At 39.1% G+C, this 23,468-nt stretch overlaps 1 protein-coding gene across 3 annotated transcripts in view; it reads right to left on the bottom strand.

Moving 5' to 3' along the window:
- Positions 1 to 23,468, bottom strand: part of SH3GL2 (SH3 domain containing GRB2 like 2, endophilin A1) — a 117,727-nt gene that overhangs the window by 44,902 nt on the left and 49,357 nt on the right. The window contains exon 1 of one of the 3 annotated variants that reach the window (XM_080371896.1): positions 5,728 to 11,255. The exons of the other annotated variants lie outside the window; for them this stretch is intronic. Coding sequence (XP_080228022.1) covers positions 5,728 to 5,793 — 66 coding nt within the window. The 5' untranslated portion in view covers positions 5,794 to 11,255. Of the gene's footprint in view, positions 1 to 5,727; positions 11,256 to 23,468 lie in introns of those variants that run through there. 3 annotated transcript variants of the gene reach the window in all.

Genomic DNA, 23,468 nt, shown 5'->3' with positions numbered 1-23,468 from the left:
CAGTACAACTGCAGTCATTTGCTGAGATAAGCTGGCAGCGCACTCCACTCTCGTGACTGATGACCTATTTTGTTCAGCAGAAAACGGGGACATGAGAAGGCTTTGGTGCTCTACGGTTCCCATTTCACTCTCAAGCTTATCTTACCACAGCACTGCCACTCTAAGTGATAATGCTACTATAAATTACTGAGGAAACTGAAGAAAAAATTACTGTGCTTAATGCAAAAGAGCATGTAATTTGCTCTTGTAACAAACACTGTACTTGTATTTAGGTGTAACATCAGTTTCTAATTCTTACTTGCTGTGTAACGTTCTTTTGTGAAGTTGGGTTTTTTCCAGTTCACTTTTCCTTGACATATGAAGTTGCTTCTGTCAAACAGAGCAAAATGAAGTTAGAATTGCAAATGAATGTTTGCTTCTTTATACTGTGGTAATATCACTGAAAAAAAAAAAAAAGTTTAAAATAAGGACGTTGTGCCCTGAATAACTTATCAACAACAACTTTTACAATCATTGTAAAATTTGAAGGTAGAAAAATAAACCAAACCGAAACAATTAATAGTTCCGATTTCGCTATTCTGACACAGGAAGGAATACTATTTATAATTCTAAAAGACCGCAGGATTGGAACCAGATGCATTAACCATTCAAGCTGACAGAGCTAGCCATTTCTTGAAATGAGGCTGCTAAGGTTTCTACGTTACTGTTCTTTGGAGAGTGGTATTTTCTTCCTCAATGTTTCACCCTCTTGCTTATTTGAGCTGTAAGTCTGCCTGGGTAAAGCCAAGACTGTTTTTATGCAGAGTATACATCATCACGCTAGTTCAATCTATCAAGACTATCAGCTTGATACTGGTGCTGAGGAGATGTATACCTTCATTTTGACAAGCAAAACATAGCAAAACTTTTCCAGCATCAAGCTGCCCAAGGATAAGTCTAAAAATTAAAATCCTTTCACCTTCCTCATTACACATGAGCTTTATAGCCTCCTGCCAACTGTAGACAAAGCAACAGAACTGAAGCTATTACAACACTGGGCATCTCGTGTAAGACAATCAAGAAAATGACTGATCTGAGCTCTGTTTAAACAGCTCAGATTTTACAGCTATGTAACAATGTCTTGTTCTTCCCCGGAATTTCTTCTACATAACAGGTTCTGATCATTCCGATGCTCTTCATAAAAACAGTTGGGAACCCACAGCATCAATGCCTTTAATAACTGCAGAAAGATCTTCATAGATTAGGGCTTGTGGATGGCAACCAGAAATAGAAACTACCAGTATACTATACAGTAAATTTAAAGATGTTTATGAATTTCTCAAATAGTTATTTGACAGATAATGCCAATTGGCCCAAAGACTTTATTTTTTTTTACAGGATTCTACATTTCACTATAACCTGAGAAATGTTTTCTCCATGCCAGGACAGAAATTCTGTTCAAAACCGGACATAACAAGTGACATGTAAAGGAGACTAAAACATGGGTCTCTGACGTCTCACAGCCTTAGCTGTTCAGTAAAAGTTATACTTGGAGGTGAGGGAAGGGGAGAAGGAACTCACACAAAGGGGAAGAGGTCTGAAAGGAGAGATTAAGATCAGCCAGTTCACAGGAGAAATATGCATGAACAGTACATATTTCAGTAGGCTGCTTTCAGCTTTTTCCACCAAAATTCTCTGCTACCTCAGAACTGTTTCCAGTGTCATGCAAGTTAGGAAATTTTCTCAAAATCTCGAAAAGTTGCATACAGCAAGAAAATCATGCTCTTCCTTATCTGATGAATTATTCCTTACAGAGCTTCTAGGTGTGCTGTGTTTTTAATAGATGCTATGGAAGATACCTTGCTCTGGAGGTTGATGACAAGTTGGTTCACAAACCCATTATCTATCACAATATTGACAGCACTGAGAACTAAGTCAGCAGTCAATATGTTCAGGTTACAAAGTAAGGTAAGAAGTGTAGAAGACAACATTACAAATGCAAAATGTGTGATTCCCTCCATATGTGTAAATCAAAAACCACCAGGTTTGCCTTACCATGGCATCAGTGAGGTTTCATTGGGTGATTCCCACTTAAAAAGGTACCAGAAAGAGAGAGCTACGGTAACTAAATACACCAGTGGAAAACAATTTGTTTGCCCAGCCAAAATAGCAAAATAAATTCTTCATGATCCATGGACGTGATAATATAAAGTTTCTTGTTTTAACTAGCCATTAAAAAGCCATTCATCTATAGCTCTTGAGAAGTTAAATGATCAACTGTGCTTACTCAGGCAAAGGCATTCTGGCACTCATCACAGTTTGCTGCTGCTAGGACACAGCAAATCTTCCTTTCTTTTGTATGTAGCCACAAGGTATAAACTACCTATTTCGATTGCACTGTAATGAGATGTTTGAACTACTTTATGGTAGCCTGCTACACTTAATAAAAGGTTTTACTTTTAAATCATCAGCTTTGACAAAGGCTAAAATAAGTGCCAATTATTCACAGCAGAATGATAATCATCCATTCCTTCTGTCAGTCTTTCCAATCAAGAAAATGGTAAAGGTTTTCAGACAGGTTTTGCTGCTTTGTGAATATTTCAGACAAATAGAGCAATGCACTGCATAGGATTGCTGCATTTTACCCCAGCTCCTTTGCGTAGAATTTTTTAAGGACTAAGTCAGCAAGTGAAACCTTGGCGTCTAGACATCCCACTCTCATGCTTTATCTTCAATTCTACATGCCTAATTACCTAATGGAAATACTCTGACCAACAGAGGCAACAAAACCTGCTGATGTTAAGGATGTTGACAAAGCTACTAAATTGTGAGTAGTATCAAACATGTCTTGATTGACACCGCTGAGGCACATGTGCACGTCTGTACTGCACAGTGCAGCCCCACATCAAAGATACTCAGCTACCTCTGGGAAATCTGGCTTATCAACAGGAGCACTGCACAGTGCTGTGGACAGCAAGTGACCTCAGCTTGTCCAGGGAAGTGGTAGATGTGGTCCCACGGGAGGCAGTGAAGGAAGGCAAAGGAGCACAGCAAGCCTGGTGGGCCTTGAAGGGCAGCCACCTCTGAGCACAAGAATGGTCTCCATGCTCGGAAGAATAGGCAAACATGTCAGGAGATCAGCTTGGCGAAGGAGGGCACTCTCAGCTGAGCTTCAATGCTGTATACAGGCAATGGCAGCAATGACAGGCTACAAAGAAGAAAAATAGGAACCTTGCCTGGGTATGCAGGGACCATGCTGGGAATCTTGAAAGCTCAGCTGGAGCCAGAACTGGCAAGGGACAACAAGAGATGCAGTAAGAGGCCCCTTGCTGAACAGGGCAGGGATTCCTGCAAGGGGGGTTGCTAAGGCCTATGTACTTAGTGCATTCACTGCCTTGGTGTCCACTAGTAATGTCTTCCATACTTTATGCCACAGTTCAGAGGAGCGGAGCTATGGGAGTGGAAGAGCATTAAGTCGGGGCTGTCTTGAGAGAATGTGACTACTATGAATCCATGCGATCAGATGGGCTGCATCCATGGCTGCTGAGCAAGCCAGCCAACATCATACCAAGGGTGCACCCTATCATTTTGGAACAGTCATGCAAGACTGGGGGAGAACAATTTGGTGCAAATATTGCACACATCTCCAGACAGGACAGGAAGGTAGATCCAGGGAACTACAGTCTCATTTTAGTCCTTATGAAAATCATACAGCAAGTCCTCTCAGTAGCTGTTTCTGGGGACATGAAGGAGAAGAATGTGACTGGAAGCAGTCAGCATGGATTTATCAAAGGCAAAGCAACCTGATTGCCTTCTGGGGCAGAATGACTAAATCTGGACATGAAGAAAGCACAGAAAATGTCACCTAATGTAATTTTACCAAGGCTCTTGAGAGCATCCCAGTAACCAGGCTGAGATGCTACAGTCTGCACGAACAATTAGATGAATGAAAAAATAGCTGGATCATCCAGTGACTCCACTATGAGAGGAATGGAGGGTCTGATATGCCGACTGGACCCAACCCATAGGCAGATCTTTTGTTGTAGGAAACATACCACAAATTTGGTATTTAAACTTCAGACTCTGTTCCCAGTAAAAAGTCCAGTTGAACACTATGCACAGGAATGGCAGCATACCAAATCATTTAACATTTTATACAATGCTAGAGGGAATTGTTACTTATTGCTGTTGTAGTTGCTCACAAATTCCCTTCGGTTTACATCTGCATGTAAAAAATAGTGTGCAAATACAAAAATATGTCCTTAGACTGCACATAATTACTACCAGGTTTTTTGTTAAAAAAATATTGTTAAAGAAATGAAGGATAATCTTTTCACTATGTGGTTAATTGCTAAATTAAATTTTAATTGCTTTCTGCTACAGTAAAACTGGCAGGTCTTACTGATTTGAATATAAGGTATTTCCTGACAGGTGAGCAGCTGCTGCATGCACATAGTGCGTGCAAAAACATATCTAAGTTCTTGTCTTCAGGCTCATTAAGCTGACTGCTGCATTAGGCCAATTTCTGTACCAATGCCAGTGGCACAGGTTTCCTAAATTAGCTTGGCTCAAATTAAATATTTAGAGAAGAAAAGCTTTTAAGACAGCAGGGCATCACTAGGCCACAACCGCAGTGCACAGCTACAGAAGTGTCATCTCAAAATACATGCAGAAATAGAAATCTGCTGGCTTCAAGGCTGATAACCACCAAGCACCACAGGTTAACATAAAGTTTCAGAGGCACAGTATATCATCTTGTACGGATTCATTAACTGTGAGTATGCATTGAAAAAAAAACCAAAAAGAGAATGCTAGGACCCAAAATTATGCACACTCAAAGAAAAAAAAAACAACAACAAATCAACACCTTCGTAAAAGTTGTACTCTCCAATAGTGATGCCTGTTGAAAACATTGGGAAATATGACAGGTCTGTCAAATCAATGACACATCAACTTTTTTGTTTTTCTTAAAAGAGCACTAATTATTTGATGAAATGGTGAATTCACACCAAGAAAGGTCACAAGGTCATGTAAACACACTTACTCAGCAAAGTAGTGGACATATGCTTTATATTTAACATCTACCTGTCACCAATTTCACATACAAAGAAGCCTCGTTCCTGTGTTAGACCTAAATTAGCATTGCACAGAGAGGAAACAGTATTAATCATACAGAGATTTGTACAATGTCTTTAATAACCATTCCCACACAGAAATCATCATAGATAATGGGTTTATTGCAACAACTCAGAAGTAAAAAGTGTCTTCGTTCCAAGTTTATTTCATTTTTTAATTACTATTATACAATTTTAGGTTTTACAGAAATTTATGTCTTGGAGAAGAAATACATTACCAATAGAGCAGTAGAAAGTTTGAAACTGCTATCCACACCTCAACTTGCTTCTGTTTTTCTGCAAGCACTTTCAATGGCAGCTAAAGAGCGGAGAAATCCCAGGTGTGCAGTCAGTAATATATCCATCCTGACGTGCCTTTCTCCCCATTTTTTGGGTTTGAGGGGCGCTCTCTGAGGTATCATAATTCAGTCTTACTCTCACTCACAGTCTTGCTCTCACTTCCCACACAAGAAGCATTTATTACTACCTTGTCCAATTTATTATCAGGTCAGCTCTTTTAGTTTTGTTTTAGGAAGATGTCCGGTAAGCCACGAGTCACAAGACAGACATTATACAATGCCATGAACAAAAATAACAGGACCCAAGCAGAAAGACAGAACAAAAGCCTCGATACCTGCGGATGACTTTTGAAGCATCTTCGAGTAGCCCCAGCCCTGATACAAAACAGATCCTGACACATCTTTTGTGCACAAACTTCCCCACTATTGAAGGAATTGCTGCCTGACTTCTTCCTACGCCAACTAGGAGGGCACAGGGTATTTTTAAAAGGTGTTTCTGTAAAAGATGCAAGATTGCAGGTACAGTAAGATGTCCAGCCCCATTCAGGCTTACAGATTTTCAGCTACAGACAGTTCCCTTATCTGGCCATACTGTACCGCTAGCCTACAGTAAAACAGTAATCCAAGGTCCAATGACTTGAACTCTATTCTTCCCCCTGAGTTTCCTCTAAAGCTTTTTCACTGTTTGCAGGTAACACAGTGCTCCTCTCAGCCACTACACACGCTTGTATTTCCCTTCTTCAAATCCCAGCTTCTCTGTACTGCTGCTGTTTCTCTCCCCCACTCTCACAGGTCTCTCTCCCTTAAGTATCTGTAAAAAAGAGATGAACTATCTGCCAGTAATCTCAGCTGTTGAAGTATTTTACTAATTACACCTCTGGTAAATAATCTATGTGCAGCAGGAGTGACACTAAAGAAACAGACATCACAAACACTGAAGCTCCTGTACATAAAATACACAATTTGCTATTCTGATGAGACAGAAGGAAAAGATGCACTGAAAGTGTCAGAATGTTTGGCTGCACAGTTTGATCGAATTGATACATTATTTGCATCAAATACAGAGTTGAAAAGGCAGATGAGAGGGCTTTTTTCCAAATCAGAAATTAATAGAGACAGGACTTCCACAGAAATGAAAATTAAATTAACATGCAACCATATATATTAAATATTATGTCTGAAACTTTTAAAAGTGCAAGTATAAACATATATTGTAACCAGCAACATTATGTAACAATATTATGTCACTATAACGTGCACATAGAAGAAATTCAGGAAAGCTACTGTAAAGTGACAGTGAAGAATCTGAACACCTGTCCCAAGTCTCAGCCAGTGACCAGTGCTGCATTGCTTTGGGCACATTATTTCACCTGCTGGTATATTAGTTTCTCAGAAAAAGGGGAATGCTACTACTTTCCTTTGTAAAACATGTATGTAATTATAGTGTGTATCTCTCTTTATTCAGAATCCCTATTTACACTCAGAGATAAAAAACATATTCAATGTATATTCACAATATAAATTTTTAATTATTAAAAAAAAAGGTTTCCAGTAAAATGCTTTCTCTTCTTTTTACAAGACAGTTCCTTAAAATAACTGTGTTGATTAAACTTTAATTCACATGCATAAGAAGGGTGTACAGCCTGTAACTGCTGTTGTTAATTTAGCCAGCTTCTATCAACAGGGACATCTCATAACTATCCTTGGATATTCAAGATGCTGATACAGATCTTATTTTCCTGGAGAATACCACCATTACATGAAGCTCTACATGAATTATATTAAAGACACAGGGCATATTTTGCTATTGTCTACTGCAGCTATTGGAGACACATTAGAAGTTACCATACTTGTCTGAAGACTGTTCAGGATGAACCATGGTTCTGCTTCATTTTGCAAGTTACATATCTGTACCTAGGCCCAGCTAATCCTTAATATGAAAAATTGTAAGATGCATCTCTGTACACAGTTTAGCTTCACCTACAACAGTTATACGAACTGTGGTAGAGCTATGACTCAGTGAATGCTATGTTTGAGCTGTGTTTCATAACCACGACAGAGCTCTCTCATTACAGATGGTGGTGTGGGTTTCTTTCTCCTTGGACACACCACCAATTTATTGCAAGTTCACCATGCTTCTAACATCTAACACTACCAAACTGAAAGGGATTTTCAGTTTTTGTAAGGGCTATATAAACACTTTTCAAAGAGTAGCTATAAAACCAAAATTAAAAACAGCAGTAGATGCCTAAATGTCATTCTGTAATAGACAACTAAAGAATATCTGCAGACGTCGTGAATGAAAGTAATTCTCCCTGGATTCACCTTTTGCAGAGTTGATGTGCGTACACTACACTCTCACTTCAGTGCTTAATTTCACTTAACCCTACAAAGAAAATGTGTTTGGTTTCAAGCTCACCTTACAGACCACCTGCTCATATAATGAAATCATTACCCAGGGTTAATAATCTATGTCTACGAAAGGTCTCAGAAGGGCTGAAGTGCATTAGCTTAGATCTAGAAAGTGCTGCTGGTCATGATCTAGTGCTATCGACCACATGACATCGCAAAGACTTCACATACACCGGTTAATACTTTCAGTGCCCTTGATGCAGCAGAGGTGTGATCTTAAAGCCCAAAGGCTAGAGATTTTCAGGTCACTGTTACTAATAGCTGACCTGCCAGACACTGGTACACTTTACTACACAGACGCCCTTACCAAAAAAAAAAAAAAAAAAAAAAAAAGAGGAGAGAGAAAAAAAGAGGAAGAGAAATGCAGGAAATCAGCTTAAAGGTGCAAGAGGTACAGACCAGCCAGGGAGCTAGACAGGACCAGGACATGGGACAGTTCAGACTCTCAGATGCAGAATGAAACAAAGCACAGAATCCTTTGTGTACGAATTATTGCTATTTCCTCCCTTTCTCCTTTTTTTCTGCACTACAGATTATGACTGCACTTCAGCCCCACTTCTGGAGAAGACAAGCAGTTCAAAGAAGTTCACTACAACATCCTCTCTCTCTTCAGATGCTAATGTATTTGTCAATTCCCTAAGGAATGAACAGTTCTAAGTTACTGTCCTGGTTTCAGCTGGGATGGAGTTAATTTTCTTCTTAGTAGCTACTGAAGTGCTGTGTTTTGCCTATGATGTGAGAATAATGTTGATGACCACACAGATGTTTTTAGTTGTTGCTGGGTGATGTTTATACCAAGTCAAGGACTTTGGTTTCTCGGGCCCTGCCAGCCAGAGGGCTGGAGGGGCACAAGAGACTGGGAGGGGGCACAGCCAGGGAAGCTGACCTGAACCAGCAAAAGAGGTATTCCATACCATGGGATGTCATGCTTGGTATATACACTTGCAGGGTTGGCTAGGGGGGATCATTGCTCGGGGATTGGCTGGGCATCGGTCAGCGGGTGGTGAGTAAGCTGTACTGTGCATGACTTTTTTGGGGTTTTTTTCCTTTTCCCTTTTTTGGGATTTTACCCTTTTTTTCCCCATGGTTCCATCCTAATTGTTATTATTATTGTTGCTATTGTTATTACTGTTCTTACCTTTTTATTCTGTTTAGATTATTAAATTTTTCTTATCTCAACCCTCGAGTTTTACACTCCTTTCTGATTCTCCTCTCCACCCCTCTGGGTGAGGGGGAGTGAGCAAGCAGCTGCGTGAGGCTTGGTTGCCAGCTGGGGTTAAACCATGACATGTCATGTTAAAAATGACAATTACTTCTCAAACCTATAATGTCATTTTACAAATCTCAAACTGTCAGTGAAGTTGATAATAGTATTGTTTCCAAGAAATACAGGTTAAAATTTTATTTTTTCTTACTTGTGAAATGAAAGGGATATCTACTGACAAGTGCAAGTGAAAATCACATGGAACAGAACTGTAAAGACAATATAATCAATCATCAAAGCTGCAGAAAAAAAGACAAAAGCAACTAGCAACAAACTAATTTATTATGAAAATTAAACAGCTGAGAAACAGAAAACTGAAGAGAAATTGCTAGAAGCAGGAATAACAAAACTTACATAGAGCAAAAGAAATGCTAATGCGTGCAGAGATTTTTTACATCAATCTAAAATGAAAAAGGATACCTGAAACAGCAATGTAAGCATGGAGCTGTGAGCTGTGCAGCTCATATTCACCAGCATAAAAAATACCAGCACAGGTGGTTTGGACATGAGGGAGCTGAGTCCCAGAGAGAGTGTAAAATTACCAACAAGTGGTTTTCAGGTAAGGAGGCAATACCAGCAAAATCTCTAACATATTAAGAGAATATGCACTATCATCATTATTCTGTGGTCTACATTTCAGCTGAAGTTGACAGGAAGGAAAATTACTAGTACTTGTATTAGAAAGAGACTGGAGCAATTTCTTCTTGGGGTGAATTCCACCTCTCCTTATAAACTGAAGGTCTATACTCCACTTACAGTTCAAGACTGAGCCGAATCCACCTTTGCAACAGGCATCAAAATGCCTTGGGTAGTTGGGAAGGATTGGTTTGAATTTGGCTAGCTGAAGGACAGTGCCTCTGAGCAGCCTGCCCTGAGGTCTGCAGCACGAAGGACACAACCCAGTCACACCTGCCAACAGAAAGATGTGTTGTTCATACTTTCCGGTGGATCTTTGCAATTAGCAAGGCTGACACAGCACTCTCAATACTACGGGAAGGTCTTCTGCAGAGCTGAATCCTTCACATGCTCCATAGTCCAGTTTTCATTTTGTGACTGACTTAAGGCTTCCAGACAGGCACCAGCCAAATTAAAATGATTCTATTAAGTAGAAACTAAGTAAGAAAGGGATGTGATGCCACAGACCCAGGAATAAGGATTTTTATTATAAAAAACCCTAAGGCTTTGGACAGGGATCAGGATCTTTTGTGTGTTACCAATAGTCACATACAACAGATTATTTGCTATAGAAACAGCATTTAACGTGGGTTAATACTGTGTTAAAATGATTTATATCATGCCCTTAATTGAACTCTTTCCCTCTCTTTAATAACCACCTAAACCAAGTTTCACGTTATTATTTTTCCTCAGTCTCACACAGACCCAAAACATTTTTTTTTTTAATTCAAGCAGTACATAAAGCTACTGGACAAGGATTACATCCCAAGCAAATATTCAATATCCTGAATGGATTCAACATTTGTTCCTGTTTCAAATTAACCCCTGTGTGCACTGGCTGGCTGTGTAATGGCAAGAAAAGATGTGCATGATTGTAACGCTGTCTTTCTTCAGTACTAATGTTAGGACCTTTGCAAAGAGAAATTACCAACATACTTCCTGTAGTCGCACAGGAGGTAAACTCAAACAAACCACTTGAGAACGGCCCTGCCTGGAGCCTCTGGCAGAAAGCACCAGGGGAGACTGACTCCAGGCCCACCCCTAGGGTTTTGGAGCTTGGGATACAGGGGATCTGAGGCTCGCTACACTCCAACTGAAAAAGATACACTGGCAGCTTACGAAGGGGTTTGAGCTGCTTCAGAAGCGATTGGTACTGAAGCGCAGCTCCTCCTGGCACCCTGGCTGCCTGTGCTGGGTGGGATGTTCAAAGGGAGGGTCTGCTCCACACAACATGCTACTGATACTACATGGAGTAAGTGGGTCACGCTCTCACACAAGCTCGCATAGGAAATGCCAGTCATCCAGGAATCTTGGCAGTGACCATGGACTGGCCAGAAGGCAAAGATTTCAGAACGTCACCAGAGGAGCAGATGACACATGCTGAAGAAGCCCCACTGTATAATGAATTACCAGAAAATGAGAAGCAGTATGCCTGGTTTAGTGATGGGTCCTGCTATATTGTAGGAAAGCATCAGAAGTGGAAGGCAGCTGCTATGGAGTCCCCTATGACAAGTTGCAGAAAGTTGACAAATTGCAGAAAGTTGACAAGTTGTGAACCGAGACAGTTTGCTGAGGTGAAAGCTATCCAGCTGGCTTTAGGCATTGGTGAACAAGAAAGGTGGCCAATACTTTTACTTCTATACTGACTCACGGATGGCGGCAAATGCCCTGTGAGGGTGGTTGCAGCAAAGGAAGCAGAGCAGTTGGCAGCACAAAGGTAAACCCACCTGGGCTGCTGCATTGTGGCAAGGTATCACTGGCCAGATGGAGAACCTGGTTGTGAAGGTATGTCACATAGATGTTCACGTACCCAAGAGTTGGGCCGCTGAAGAGCATCAAAACAACCAGCAGGTGGATCAGGCTGCTAAGATTCTCAGGGACTGGCTGGGCATCGGTCAGTGGGTGGTGAGGATTTGTATTGTGCATCATTTTGGGGTTGGTTTTTGTTTGTTTGTTTCCTTGAGTTTTATTTCTCTTATTCTGTTATCTCCCTCTTCATTACAATTATTAACATTATTAGTGGTAGTAGTAATATATTTTACTTCAATTATTAAATCATTCTTATCTCAACCTACGGGTTTTACCTTTTTTCCAATTCTCCTCCCCACACCACTGTGGCAGAAGGTGTGAGTGAGCAGCTGTGTAGTACTTTGTTGCTGACTGGGATTAAACTATGACACCATTAGATAAGACATTTTTCCTTTAAGTATGAATGAAATTTACAGTAACACTTGGAATCTGATACAGTACAAACTGTTTTTCTTAATTCCATCCATTTAGCTCTTCTCTACTATCTAAAATGTTTGCTGTGTTTATATTTATGGTGGAAAAGATCTTCATGGCAACAAAAAGAAAGCTGAATTTTTGCAAGACCTTGAACTGGAAAAGCCTTTCAACATCCATAATCTCACCTAAGCACTTGGCAATGGTCTCAGCAACACATTATAATCGATTTTGTTTCACAAACTTCCTGCAAGAGGCATAATTTTGCTCTTACTTGTTATTCTTGCATGCAGTAGATGGGGAGACTCTGTCAGAGAAGTAACTGTATCTTCTGATGGGACAGCGACTGGTAATGGATTAAGTTGTACAAAAGTTCTGCCAAAAAAGTACAGGATTTCTCTGCTGTCAGTTGAAACCATAAGGAGGACCTCTCTCAATTAGTAATTGGGGTGGGAGGTTTTTTTCCTTAAATCATCTTAGCTTTTGCATTAAGTACAATGATCTAGCCACTCACCTCTGATGGTCTTTGATTTTATTTGGTGGTTTTTGATGCCAAATGCTGATTTAGTGTACTTTGCACTAGGTTACAGGAGTTCCTTCACCGATCATCACTCCTCGGATCTTTCCCTGATCTTTGATGGGTTTTTGAGTTTATTGTGACCAGCAATTAAGCAGGTAACCTACGATACACCAGTTCAATACCTGCTCATCAGAATACATATATTTCCTCACAAATTAAGAGAGAAGCACACAGCTTGTATGTAAAACTGAAAAAATGCCAACCACAGTTACTAGTCAAAAAAACTTTCCTCACATTTTTCTCCATGACATACATTTTTCTCCGTGACATACTTGAAATCTCACAACTGCACTGTAGTTTTTAGAGTATTTTCAATCCTAGAGTATGTTAGAAAGAACGTTTAGATAACATCAGTGTCCTCAAACAGCTGACTGCCAACCCTCTAAACAATTCTGAAGCCTGATCTACACAACTCACCTTTGTTTCTGGGTTTACAATCAGAGATGTGGGCCTTACCATGCTCCACATCTCATATGCAGTACACATTCCACAATGTGCCCTGCAGAAAACATCTGCAAACTCTGGGACAGTTTGTAAATCCATAGGGCTTCATTTCTGAAAGTAAACACTGCAGTTTCAATTCGCTGCACAGGTACAAAGATTGATGGGAAAGTGAGGGTCACAATAAATACTCTCTTTACCTCCTGAGAGGTAAAAAGATGCCTTTGTAACAAAACAATGCAGTGCCTCTGCACATCACATCTACAAAATGCCACAAAAGGTCACAACTCAGAGTCTTCCCACCCTAGAATTCTGTACCAATTCTTTACTATTTTGTAAGTCTCTAATGGTATCTTATTAGTCAAAGCTGAATAGCTTCAGTCTTATGGGTATTGAACTCCAAGAATTTTTGTAGATATTAAGGTTAAAAGTTGTTTGGGTATTCAAGTAACTAAATATACAGGTTGTATTAATTTTCCTAAATTATGTTATTTTTAATGGGAACTGCCTAGTTGCAAGAATACTTCCTATATAGTTGCAAATACAAACCAGGATTTTTGGTCCCCAAATTTGCTATCCCATGAACAAGAACCTAAAAATCTTTGCAGATGAAGGAACAGTGCAGGATTCTTCTCCAGAAGTTAAAATAACATATCTTAATGGAATAAAAGGAATGTGAAACTAATTTTCCTGTAATCAGATTGCTGAAACAAAGATAATTGGTACAGTTCTTTAAGTTTTCCTGAGGAAGTCTAGCACATGCTGGCTCACGTACCAATTAATTCAGCCAGGATCAATTCTACCAACAGGTAGAATTGCCAGGTCTCTGTGGAAAATGGAAAAGACAACAATATATTTTGAATTCTGCAGTGTAAACAAAACATTATAATACGCTTTCTGCCAATACCAATCCATTTGAATATCAAAGAAACCTTGAATTTATAAACAATATTGCTGGAAAAAAAACCAAGAAAAAGCCAAGTTCATTAGCAAGCAACTTCAATTTATGAAACTGGCTCACAGGGAACATACTTCAAAAACAGTGCTCTTGTTTTGTACGTATTGAATCAGGATACTGATATAATTGTACACTAATACATCACACAAACAAATCCATTTGCAAATACACTGCATTACCACATTCCGTTTCTAACACAGCACAGACAAAATGCTGCACTGAATTTCTGACCTACCAGAACACACAATTCCAAGGATGCTATCAAACAGGCCCATGAGAAAAAATACTTTGTTCTTTTTTAATCGAAGACAGAGATGAACTGCCAGAGAGACTACTTTTTCAGGGAATAAACCCCTACAACAGTCTAGATACATCCAGATTGGTAATGGCAGAAGCTGAGTTTATAAGCTGCCATATCACTCTGTGTTCACAGCCAACACCCCTCGAAGTTAAAAGACTAATTAATTCCCTATATGTGGTCAGGGTTTTATTTTATCAATTCTCTGAGTAGAGATAAGCAGGCTAGCAGAAGGCTTTGCGGCAGACCAAAAGCATCATTACTTTTAGCTCCACCTACACCATTCATCTTGATACAAGATGATCTTTAAGACCAAAGTCTGTTAACCTCATTACCAGTGCTGAGTTATTTAATGGCCTTCAGACAGGTCACTTAATGACCTTAATAAATCATGTAAAAATATATTCACAGATCTTAGGTTACACTAGATTACATTAAATGGTTTGTTATATGTCCACATGTTGCTTCATAGAATCCAAAATCATCCTTTTAATACAGCTTTCTTGAAGCAATTTCTTCAAACATGTAAACATCAGTTCAACTGACAGGACTGATTTTCCTCTTTTTTTTCATGTAAACAGTTTATACTATTTTACATTGCTTTTGCAGCAGTGTAAGAATGAGAACCATTGTGCTTTCTTAAAGTAGAAAATTAAAAACACAATTTAAATTTCTCCCTACCACCATCTGCAAAAGAAAAATGACTTTATGATTACATTCTATGCAGAAAGTCCTCTGCCTACAGAGACCCACTGTGACAGCTGAGGACATAAAAGCCAAGACAGACAAGTCTTTGTCTCTTTATAGTGTAGACTTCTAGTCTTAAATCCTCTTTTCTTTATATCAAACAGAATTTTGCTTCAGGAAACTATCAGTCCTTTCTCTCACATAACAAACACTTTCTGACTTAGCTAATGGTGACACTGAAATCTCAGCCCTGAAGGGGCTTTAAATTCTGCTTTTTTTTCTGGAAGAAATATCTGCTTTTCACAGCCTCCCTAACACAGCACTGAGCAAAACACTTTAGCCAGTTGTGGACTGCTTTCAAGCTGAGATGCCTCTTTGGCAGGAAAGTCCTGAGACAGTGATTTAAGCCTGCTATTTCTCAGCTTCACTGCTCTAATTCATTATTTGCAAGGCTCAGAGTGACCTCCATGAGCTCCAGTTACACAGAACACTGCTCACTCGTTCCTTACCAGGAGCAGCAGGTCAGCTCTGTTCTCTCTCTTCTGCTGAACCTTTGAATTAGCCTTCAGACTAAATTGCTGTCTTGTGAGATTGCCAGTGATGGAGGTCCCACATCTCCCTCTCAGCTTTGCATGGTTCATAGGAGTCATGTATGTTGCAAGAAAATAGTTTATCTGAAGAAACATACAGAACCCAGTAAGCTATGACAGCTTTGCTCTAGAGCTCTATACAATGTAAAAACAGAATCTGGCCTGCTGAGGTTGAAAACTAATACACCAGGCCTGACTCTATGGTGTATCTCCTACGCAGTGTTGCACAGACAGTTCCAAAATAAAGAGGGTAGGTGGGCACTGGGAGCCTCTGAAGCAAATACTGTCCAAGGATGGATAGATACTTCACCCCTTCAGACTGTGAGAAAGCAAGCAAGGACAACCAGAAGTCAATTTTCAGGTTTGGTTAGCTTTATTTTATGAACAATTTTCCACAGATTTTCAGGTAACTCACAATTAAAAATAAATAATTTTCACAGGCAGTTTTGCCTGAATGTTTCAGTATAGATAGTGTGTGATTTACATGGGATCACTATACACGGCACACTGCATATCTCTGTGAAGATATGCAACTTCAACATTATCCCTTTTGCCATGAAAAAAAGTTTAGCAGCTTTTAAATAGAGGTTGTTACCTGATCTTTAATAAGTCATCTGTGTTTTAAATTCACTGTATGTCTTTGTCATAAACATTCAATGCGGTAGGAGTTGAAAAAAATAATTCAGACGAGTTAAAATAGAAGTAAATCCTTCCACAGTTGCAAAATAAGGTGATCCCAAGCAGCTATAAAACAAAAGAAAAAATGAAAACTCTGTTCTCCTTTAAGAACTACAGGATATTTTGCAATATCATGTTAAGACCATTAAGACAGAGGCGTACTGACTTCTCATCAGTAAATACAACTTAATTATGAGCAATTTTTTTTTTTTCTACTTTTGTACCCTAGTATTGGTTATAGGCTGTTCAATGAGCTTCCCGAGTCATCCTGAAATACTTGGGAAAATGTCAGTGCATTTTATTTCATTAAATTAGCTAAAAACAATAGCTCCTGAAAAACTTGGCTATTTAGGCTATTCCTTTCAAGGAATAATGAAAACTTTAGTGCCACAAAGCACAAGATCTCAACATACTTCTGTACTTACCCCTTTTCCCATTTTTGCCCTCAAGATGCATGTTGTTCTTAGTATACGAGACAGGTTTCTTTAATGGTGGTACAGATAGGCTTATAATTTAAAAAAAAAAAAAAAAAAAAAAAAAAAAAAAGATGTTAAAGTCCAAGGGACAGCCTTGGAAATAAAAAAAATTTAAATATTAAAACTTTATCAGAAGTGTTTCAGAAAAGCCATACCAAAAACTGGTGATCCTGAGAAAATGTGGTATCGGAAGTGATAGCCCTATCAGGGGTAGATTTAGTGGAGCGTCACAAACTTGCAGCTTCCTACTAATGCCAAACAGAAAGAAACACAGTAGTCTCATCTGCCACAGTTCCAAAGCAAAATCAGAGACATACATCACCCGTTAAAGTACAGGTAATGCAGTCCATCCTCACCCTTGACATGCTCACATACTATATGCTAGAACACCTTAGAGAAGACTGTCTTCCAATACAGAAGTTACTAATCTTCTATGCAGGTGTACAGTCAAACATATAAGAAAACATAATTATGTTCAGGTTCAGTAAAGAAATAGGGGCCATTACATAACTAATATATGAACTGTACCATTATAATCACATTTTTACCCTGCTTGCTCACACTGCTGTGTGAGATACAAATAAGCAGCATGTCAGCTGGTTTGTGCACCGTATCAGGATGTTGTGCTGATCACAAGGAGCCCTCCTGGGGCCAGATTTCTCTCTTCTCTTATTTTGTACAAATGAACAAAAAGGAAAAGCAAACTCTAACTGAAGATGCTGGACCACAAGCAGGATCCTTACTTCTGTGGGTCTTTCCAGTAGAGACCAGTTTGACCTGACTAACAGAGATGCTGGTACTGACAGCGTGTGGGCAGCACCACCACGCATGCCGGGCTGTCCTTACTTCCCGTAGCGAAGGGCTGCCATGCACAAGTCTGTCCCCACACCAGATAGTCTGAAATGCCCCGGTGAACCTTCCTCTTCCCTAGATTCTTCCTCCCTCCCTGGAATTTCCCAGGCATTCACTCTGCACGCACAACTTCATTAACTGTCACGGTCCATGGTGCATTACCACCCTGTCCCCTGCCCTCCATGACTGTTTCTGGGGAACTAGGGCAAATGCCCCGCTGGCCTCTCTCTTAGCAGGCTGGGTCACCATGCGTGGGCTCAGGGACAGGTCTCTGCTACCCCAAAAGAGCAAGAACAGAAGGCTCTTGCATTGGCTTCCACCCAGAAGCAGATGCCACCAGATCCTATTTTTTGTTTGTTTTTACGCTGATCTCCTTCTGCCATTTGAAAGCCAGCACCTAACACTTGCATTCAAGTACAAAGACCACTGCCTATCGATCCATTGCACTTCACACCGCTGCCAGTGCAGCCTGATGTGTATGTCTCTAAGAATACAGGCACAAGTTAACTAACTGTTAATTTATTAACTGTTAGCTGCGTATTAATGGGGAGGAACGCTTACATCCACCAGAAATGCATACAAACCTGTACAAAGTAAGTAGTTTATGCAAGATGTTGTTTTATGCCGAGGAATGGTTTTGCATAAACCAAGTGGACCTAAGGAGCTGTAAAATTATTAAAGTGCTGTTGCCTGGATACAATTTTTTCCTACTTCATTCCCAAATGACTCTATAAAAATACAGATTAGCTGTGTTCTTATTGTTCAACTGAAAAGCAAAAATTCCCTAAACTTCAAAGAATTAATCAAGCAATTGTCTTAAATTGAAGATATTTATTCTTCAATTGAATATATATGAATTTATATTTATAAATTTATTATAATATAAACTGTAATTAATTCTAACCATAATTTTCTTTCTAATGTGTTACTTATCTACAGTTATTTCTAAAACTGTCTACACACCTTTGTATTTTACAGATATAAAAGGTAAACTGCATGCATAAAATTGTTGTAACAGGTTTTACAGAGACCTATTAAAAATACAAGAAACGACACAATTAAAATTACTATGTAACTCTAATTAGACTCTCTGTATATATCCAGTATGATATATATAAACCTTTACTGGTTCTGAGCCATTTTCAGCTTTATTATGATTTTCTCATTCGCTGTACTGAATGAGCACTATTCATCTAAGAAAGACTTGGTTTTTACTTTGCTTTAGCTCTACTGCGCAATCTGTGGACGACTGTCTTACCACAAAACAGTATCCTGCCTAAAGATTAAATTCTTCACAATGTTGTTTCCCCACCATATTCATTAATACCTAAACTGAGTGCCCCAAAACTATGGTTTAATTTATTTTAATAACAACTCTACAAGATTGTGGAAAGCCCTAATTTTTATGTTTGGCAGTTACAGTTCCTGATATCCTTTTAATCTAGTATTTATAGATTCACAAGAACAAATGATCATAAACACCTTTGGGGTTATGTACAAAGCTTAACCTCTGCATAAAGGATTTTTTTCCCACTACAGTAGAGACAGTTTTACTCAGCCATTCCTAGCTGCATTGCTGACTACCGAAAGTGCTTGAGAGAACATCACTCATCTAAATATATCCCTGGTAAAACCCACATGTCCTTAGGTCCCTTCAGAAAATACATCATATTTCAATTCTGAAGTCATGAAAGATGTGTATCACAAGACATCTGAATTATTCCAGCTGACTATAGTGAGAATTAAGCAGCTGAAGATGAATACAAGTCAAATGACGTTAAAACACATGCACATCGCCCAGGCAAGTTAAAAAAAAGAGTTTATTTGCTTGGTTTTCACCTAGACATTTGTTTCAAATTCACAGGTGTAGCTGAAATGTTAATAACGATGGATGAAAGGTTCCTTTGACTCCCAGATATGATTAAAACTATAGAAGCTACTGTAAGGCTGTAACCACAAGACCTACCACTACAGGCATTCACCTGAAAAACTCCTCTCTTTAATATTAGCCTCATGCAGCACTATATATATGAAAACAGTATTAATTAACTTATCAAGTTGAAACTGCAGCAAATTTATCGGTTTCTGACTTCATGTTATTTTCAATTAGTCTCAGCTTCAAGAGCCCAGCAACAGAAGTGCCACCTCAGGTGACTCATACCCCTCTTCCCACGACCTAAGTCAATATGCACAAAATTGCCTACTTGATTTCAGTCATGAAGTGTGTACTAAGTACAGAGGATGATCAAGTGCAGAAAACAGGAAAATAAAAAAAAAATTAAAAAAAAAAAAAGGAAGGGAGGAAAGGAAGAAAAGGAAGCAGAATGTGAGAAGAAAACAGAAAAGAGAAAGAAAAAAATCCACAAAACTTGCCTCTTTTAATAGTCGTTGGTTGCACAACAGTCTCTACCTATTCTTTGATGGAAGAAGCATAGCACTTACAACTAATTTCCTGACTTGCAGTTTGCTGCTAATTTGTTGCATGACCTGGAAAAAGTAGTCTTCTAATGAAGTCATAATTATTTTTACTATATACAGTAACATTCTCTCCAGCCACCTGCAGCATAAGCTATCCAACCACACTGTGAAAGACCTTGTACTGCACCCAGAAGACTGAAGGTTGTCATGGCTACTGCTACTTCAAAAGTCTTAACTTTTTATGACTAACATTTTATCTTAGTATATTTAGTACTATGACAAAACATAAGAAAAAAACCCACATCTCTGAGCATGATGCTATGTGAACAGTAAAAAGACGGATTTTTTTCTCTAAATATTTACAATTGTACTATATAAAAGAAAAAAAACTGTTACTTGGATTGCCTTTCCATACCCCTAGCAAAAGTACTCCTTAATGTCTTTACAAAGACACCATTTCTAAAAGCATCATGGAACACAGGGTAAAGTCCATTTTTAATAAAACGCACAAAAAATTGAAAAAATTGTCACATTTAAAATAGTTGTTACTGTATGATATGGTTGTAGTAACAATTTATTACAATTGCAAGCATATTTGACTTTTCTTTTATGCCATGGGAAAACTTTATGAATTTGTGAAAGTCTTGCTTAATTAAAAGCCACAAAATCATGAATGAAATAAATCTAAAGGGCAAAAGAAAAAAAAAACAACAGTTAAATTATTTTTCTACAACTATGTTGCTTTCACTTCAAGGAATGAGAGTATTTCTTCTCTTTTGCGCATAAGGACTCGGCTCTTATTTATGCAAGACCAGTATGGGGATTTATCCCTGCAGAAACTGCCAGCATCAGAGCCTTTATTACTTTTTAATGATGTACGTAAAAGCTTGCTACTCACTACATCAATGAAGTATGTTACTCCACCCTAGGACTTGATCCTAATTTACCTTCAGCTCTTTTATCAATTCACATTTCTTCCTCTTAATGATACTGATAGGGTACACACAGTAAGTAAACAGAGGTTCTAGAATCTGCGAGTTCAATCCCCAGCTGAAGTTCAGTGAGAGTATCTCCAGTGAAATCAATCAAGCTATACCATTTCTGCAGCAGTTGAAATCGAGCAGCTGGAGAGAACCTAAACCCACTTTCTGGTTAGGATGGTTACTATTTAAGCTACATTTCTTCTTGTTCCTTGATGAAATTACCCCTTCCCCTACCTGCAGAAGATGTAGCCTGCAAAACAATGAGTAAGGGCTGTACAGAAGCATTTCTGTGAATTTTGGAGGTTTTTCTTAGAGTATGAAAGCACAGGTCAAGACCTTTCTTCTATTCTTCCCTGCCTGCAGTGAGCTTTCCAAATTAACATCAAATAGAGTATCTAGCTGTAGGAAAAGTCTGCCTACCATCAGCAGCTGCACTATTTTTAACTTGTAATGAGATTTTAAACTAACTTAGTCACATTTCTTTAAATCAAACTGAAACAAGCCTTGCTTAAACAGGAATATGTTCCAGAAACATTATGGTCCTATGAAAACAGTTTCAAAATTTCAATATATATGTATATGTATATATATACATATTTATATATATATATATATATATTAACATTTGCAGCAAAGATAGTAAGAATTATTATTACTTAATGCAGGTACAGCACAAAAATCTATAGAAATGTATTAGGACACGGTGGCTGCTTGACGTCTGCAATAAAACCATTACCTATGTTAGGAAGATGTTGAGCTGCAGCATGCAGAATGTCAGAGACACACTCAAAAAAGATGAACATTTCAAGGTGAAAATATATCACCTGGGGTCAAGGTTTTGTTAAATCTGCTAGATGCATTTCAGCCCAACCATGTTTATCTGGTGGCAAAGCCAGCTTCAGCCAGAGGCTTTCCAAGCATACAAGATGACACGCTGGACTTTACAGGAAGGTCTACCAGAACTGCCTAACCACAAAGTTAAGGGCTGAAAGGTCAGCTATTCTTCCGAGTATTGAAGGATTAACCTGATGATGCAGAATGCTTTAAAAAAATGTTTGTATTAGCTTTTAAGCTGGAGGGGCTTTATGCTATTTCATCCAGCAGCAATGTTTCCTTTCTTATTCTGTGCTTTTTTTTTTTTTTTTTAGATTTAGATTTTTTTTTTTAGATTTAGAGGACAACGCCCCAAAGCACAGAATCAGAGACATGCCAAGGAAAGGTGCAGTAAGGCTCTATTTCTTCAGTGGTTTGAGACTTCTAGCTTCTTATCTCTCAGTGATATAGCATGAATATACAGCACACAAACTGAGTCATAGATTACAAAAGGAAGTGTAAAGCAAGGAAAATGGGTCCGGACACCCCACAGGAATACTGAGATGGGAACTCAAGACTTCTGGTTTTGGAATTTGCCTTTATGGCAGTTACTCGCGGCACTTGTAATGTGACTATGCAGCTTCACTCGGTTCTAATGACAGTATCTGCATTACAAAGCCCTATTAGACTGTCTGCCCTGGTGCTACAGTAAGGTGCTATATGAGGTGACAGTTTTTATCCTCAATGCCCTACTGCAGCATTAAAACCTTAGCTGCTTTTTAAACCTGAGAAGAACATCAGCATAGGGAAATGAGGATTCTCAGGTTACTACCCCTATAAACATGAGCAAAGCACACAAAGCAAAACCCACATCTTTGGGACCCAGAAGCTAACCCAGACATGTCGCATCACAGAACAAACAGGAGAAGTTTGGGTCTTAATTAGCTGTGGAAGTCCTGAAGAGGAGGCATCACCAATAAAACAGGTATTCTTTCCAGATGTAACTAAACAGCACAAAAAATGCACCAGTTCATACCCACCACTACTGCTGTAAAGCTGTGGGCAGGTCTACAACTCGATCTACGAAACATGCATTTTCACACTATGTATACTACTACAGTACTTTCCATTAGAAATGCCAAAGAATACAAGTTAGCTAAACTGTCTCAGAAAGAGATAGTTTTGGCCATGGTCCCTTTTCTCATTAAAAGAAAAATCCCACCCAATGGCAAAGAGGGGCAGCAGCTGGCACTCACTGCCAGGAGCAGGGGGGCTGCCGGCCAGGATCTAGTAGCACACAGGCCAGGCAAACTGCTGTCCTCCGCATTTAAACCCAGAGTCAGCTTCAAGGATGCTGACTACTGTTCAGCTGAGTTTTCACATAGTCTGCCATTTGCAATACGTATCAAAATGTTTCCTGGTCATTCATGTCAGCCATCTACAACCTGCAGGACCAGGGCATCAGGCCTTGCAGCTGCAGAGGGACCTTATCCTTGCACTGGTGACATTTAGCTCCCAAGGATGTCTAGCTCAGCTTGAAGAAAAGGGTATCTGAGGTCATCACCTCCTCCCCAGAGGAGTCACCTACTCCTCAGTTATTCTTCATTAGTGGCCCCATGTGGAAACATGCCATCCACCATAGCAGCCAGCAGTAATGGAAGCCAGTGCTGGAACTTCAGATATAATCATTTACATACAAAGAAGTGCACTTCTCTGTTTTATAGTCAT

Source organism: Falco punctatus, assembly GCF_963210335.1.
Source record: "Falco punctatus genome assembly, chromosome: Z".
Classification (NCBI taxonomy): Eukaryota; Metazoa; Chordata; class Aves; order Falconiformes; family Falconidae; genus Falco; species Falco punctatus.
The sequence above is the reverse complement of the archived record's forward strand: the minus strand, read 5'-3'. Positions and strand labels throughout refer to the sequence as shown.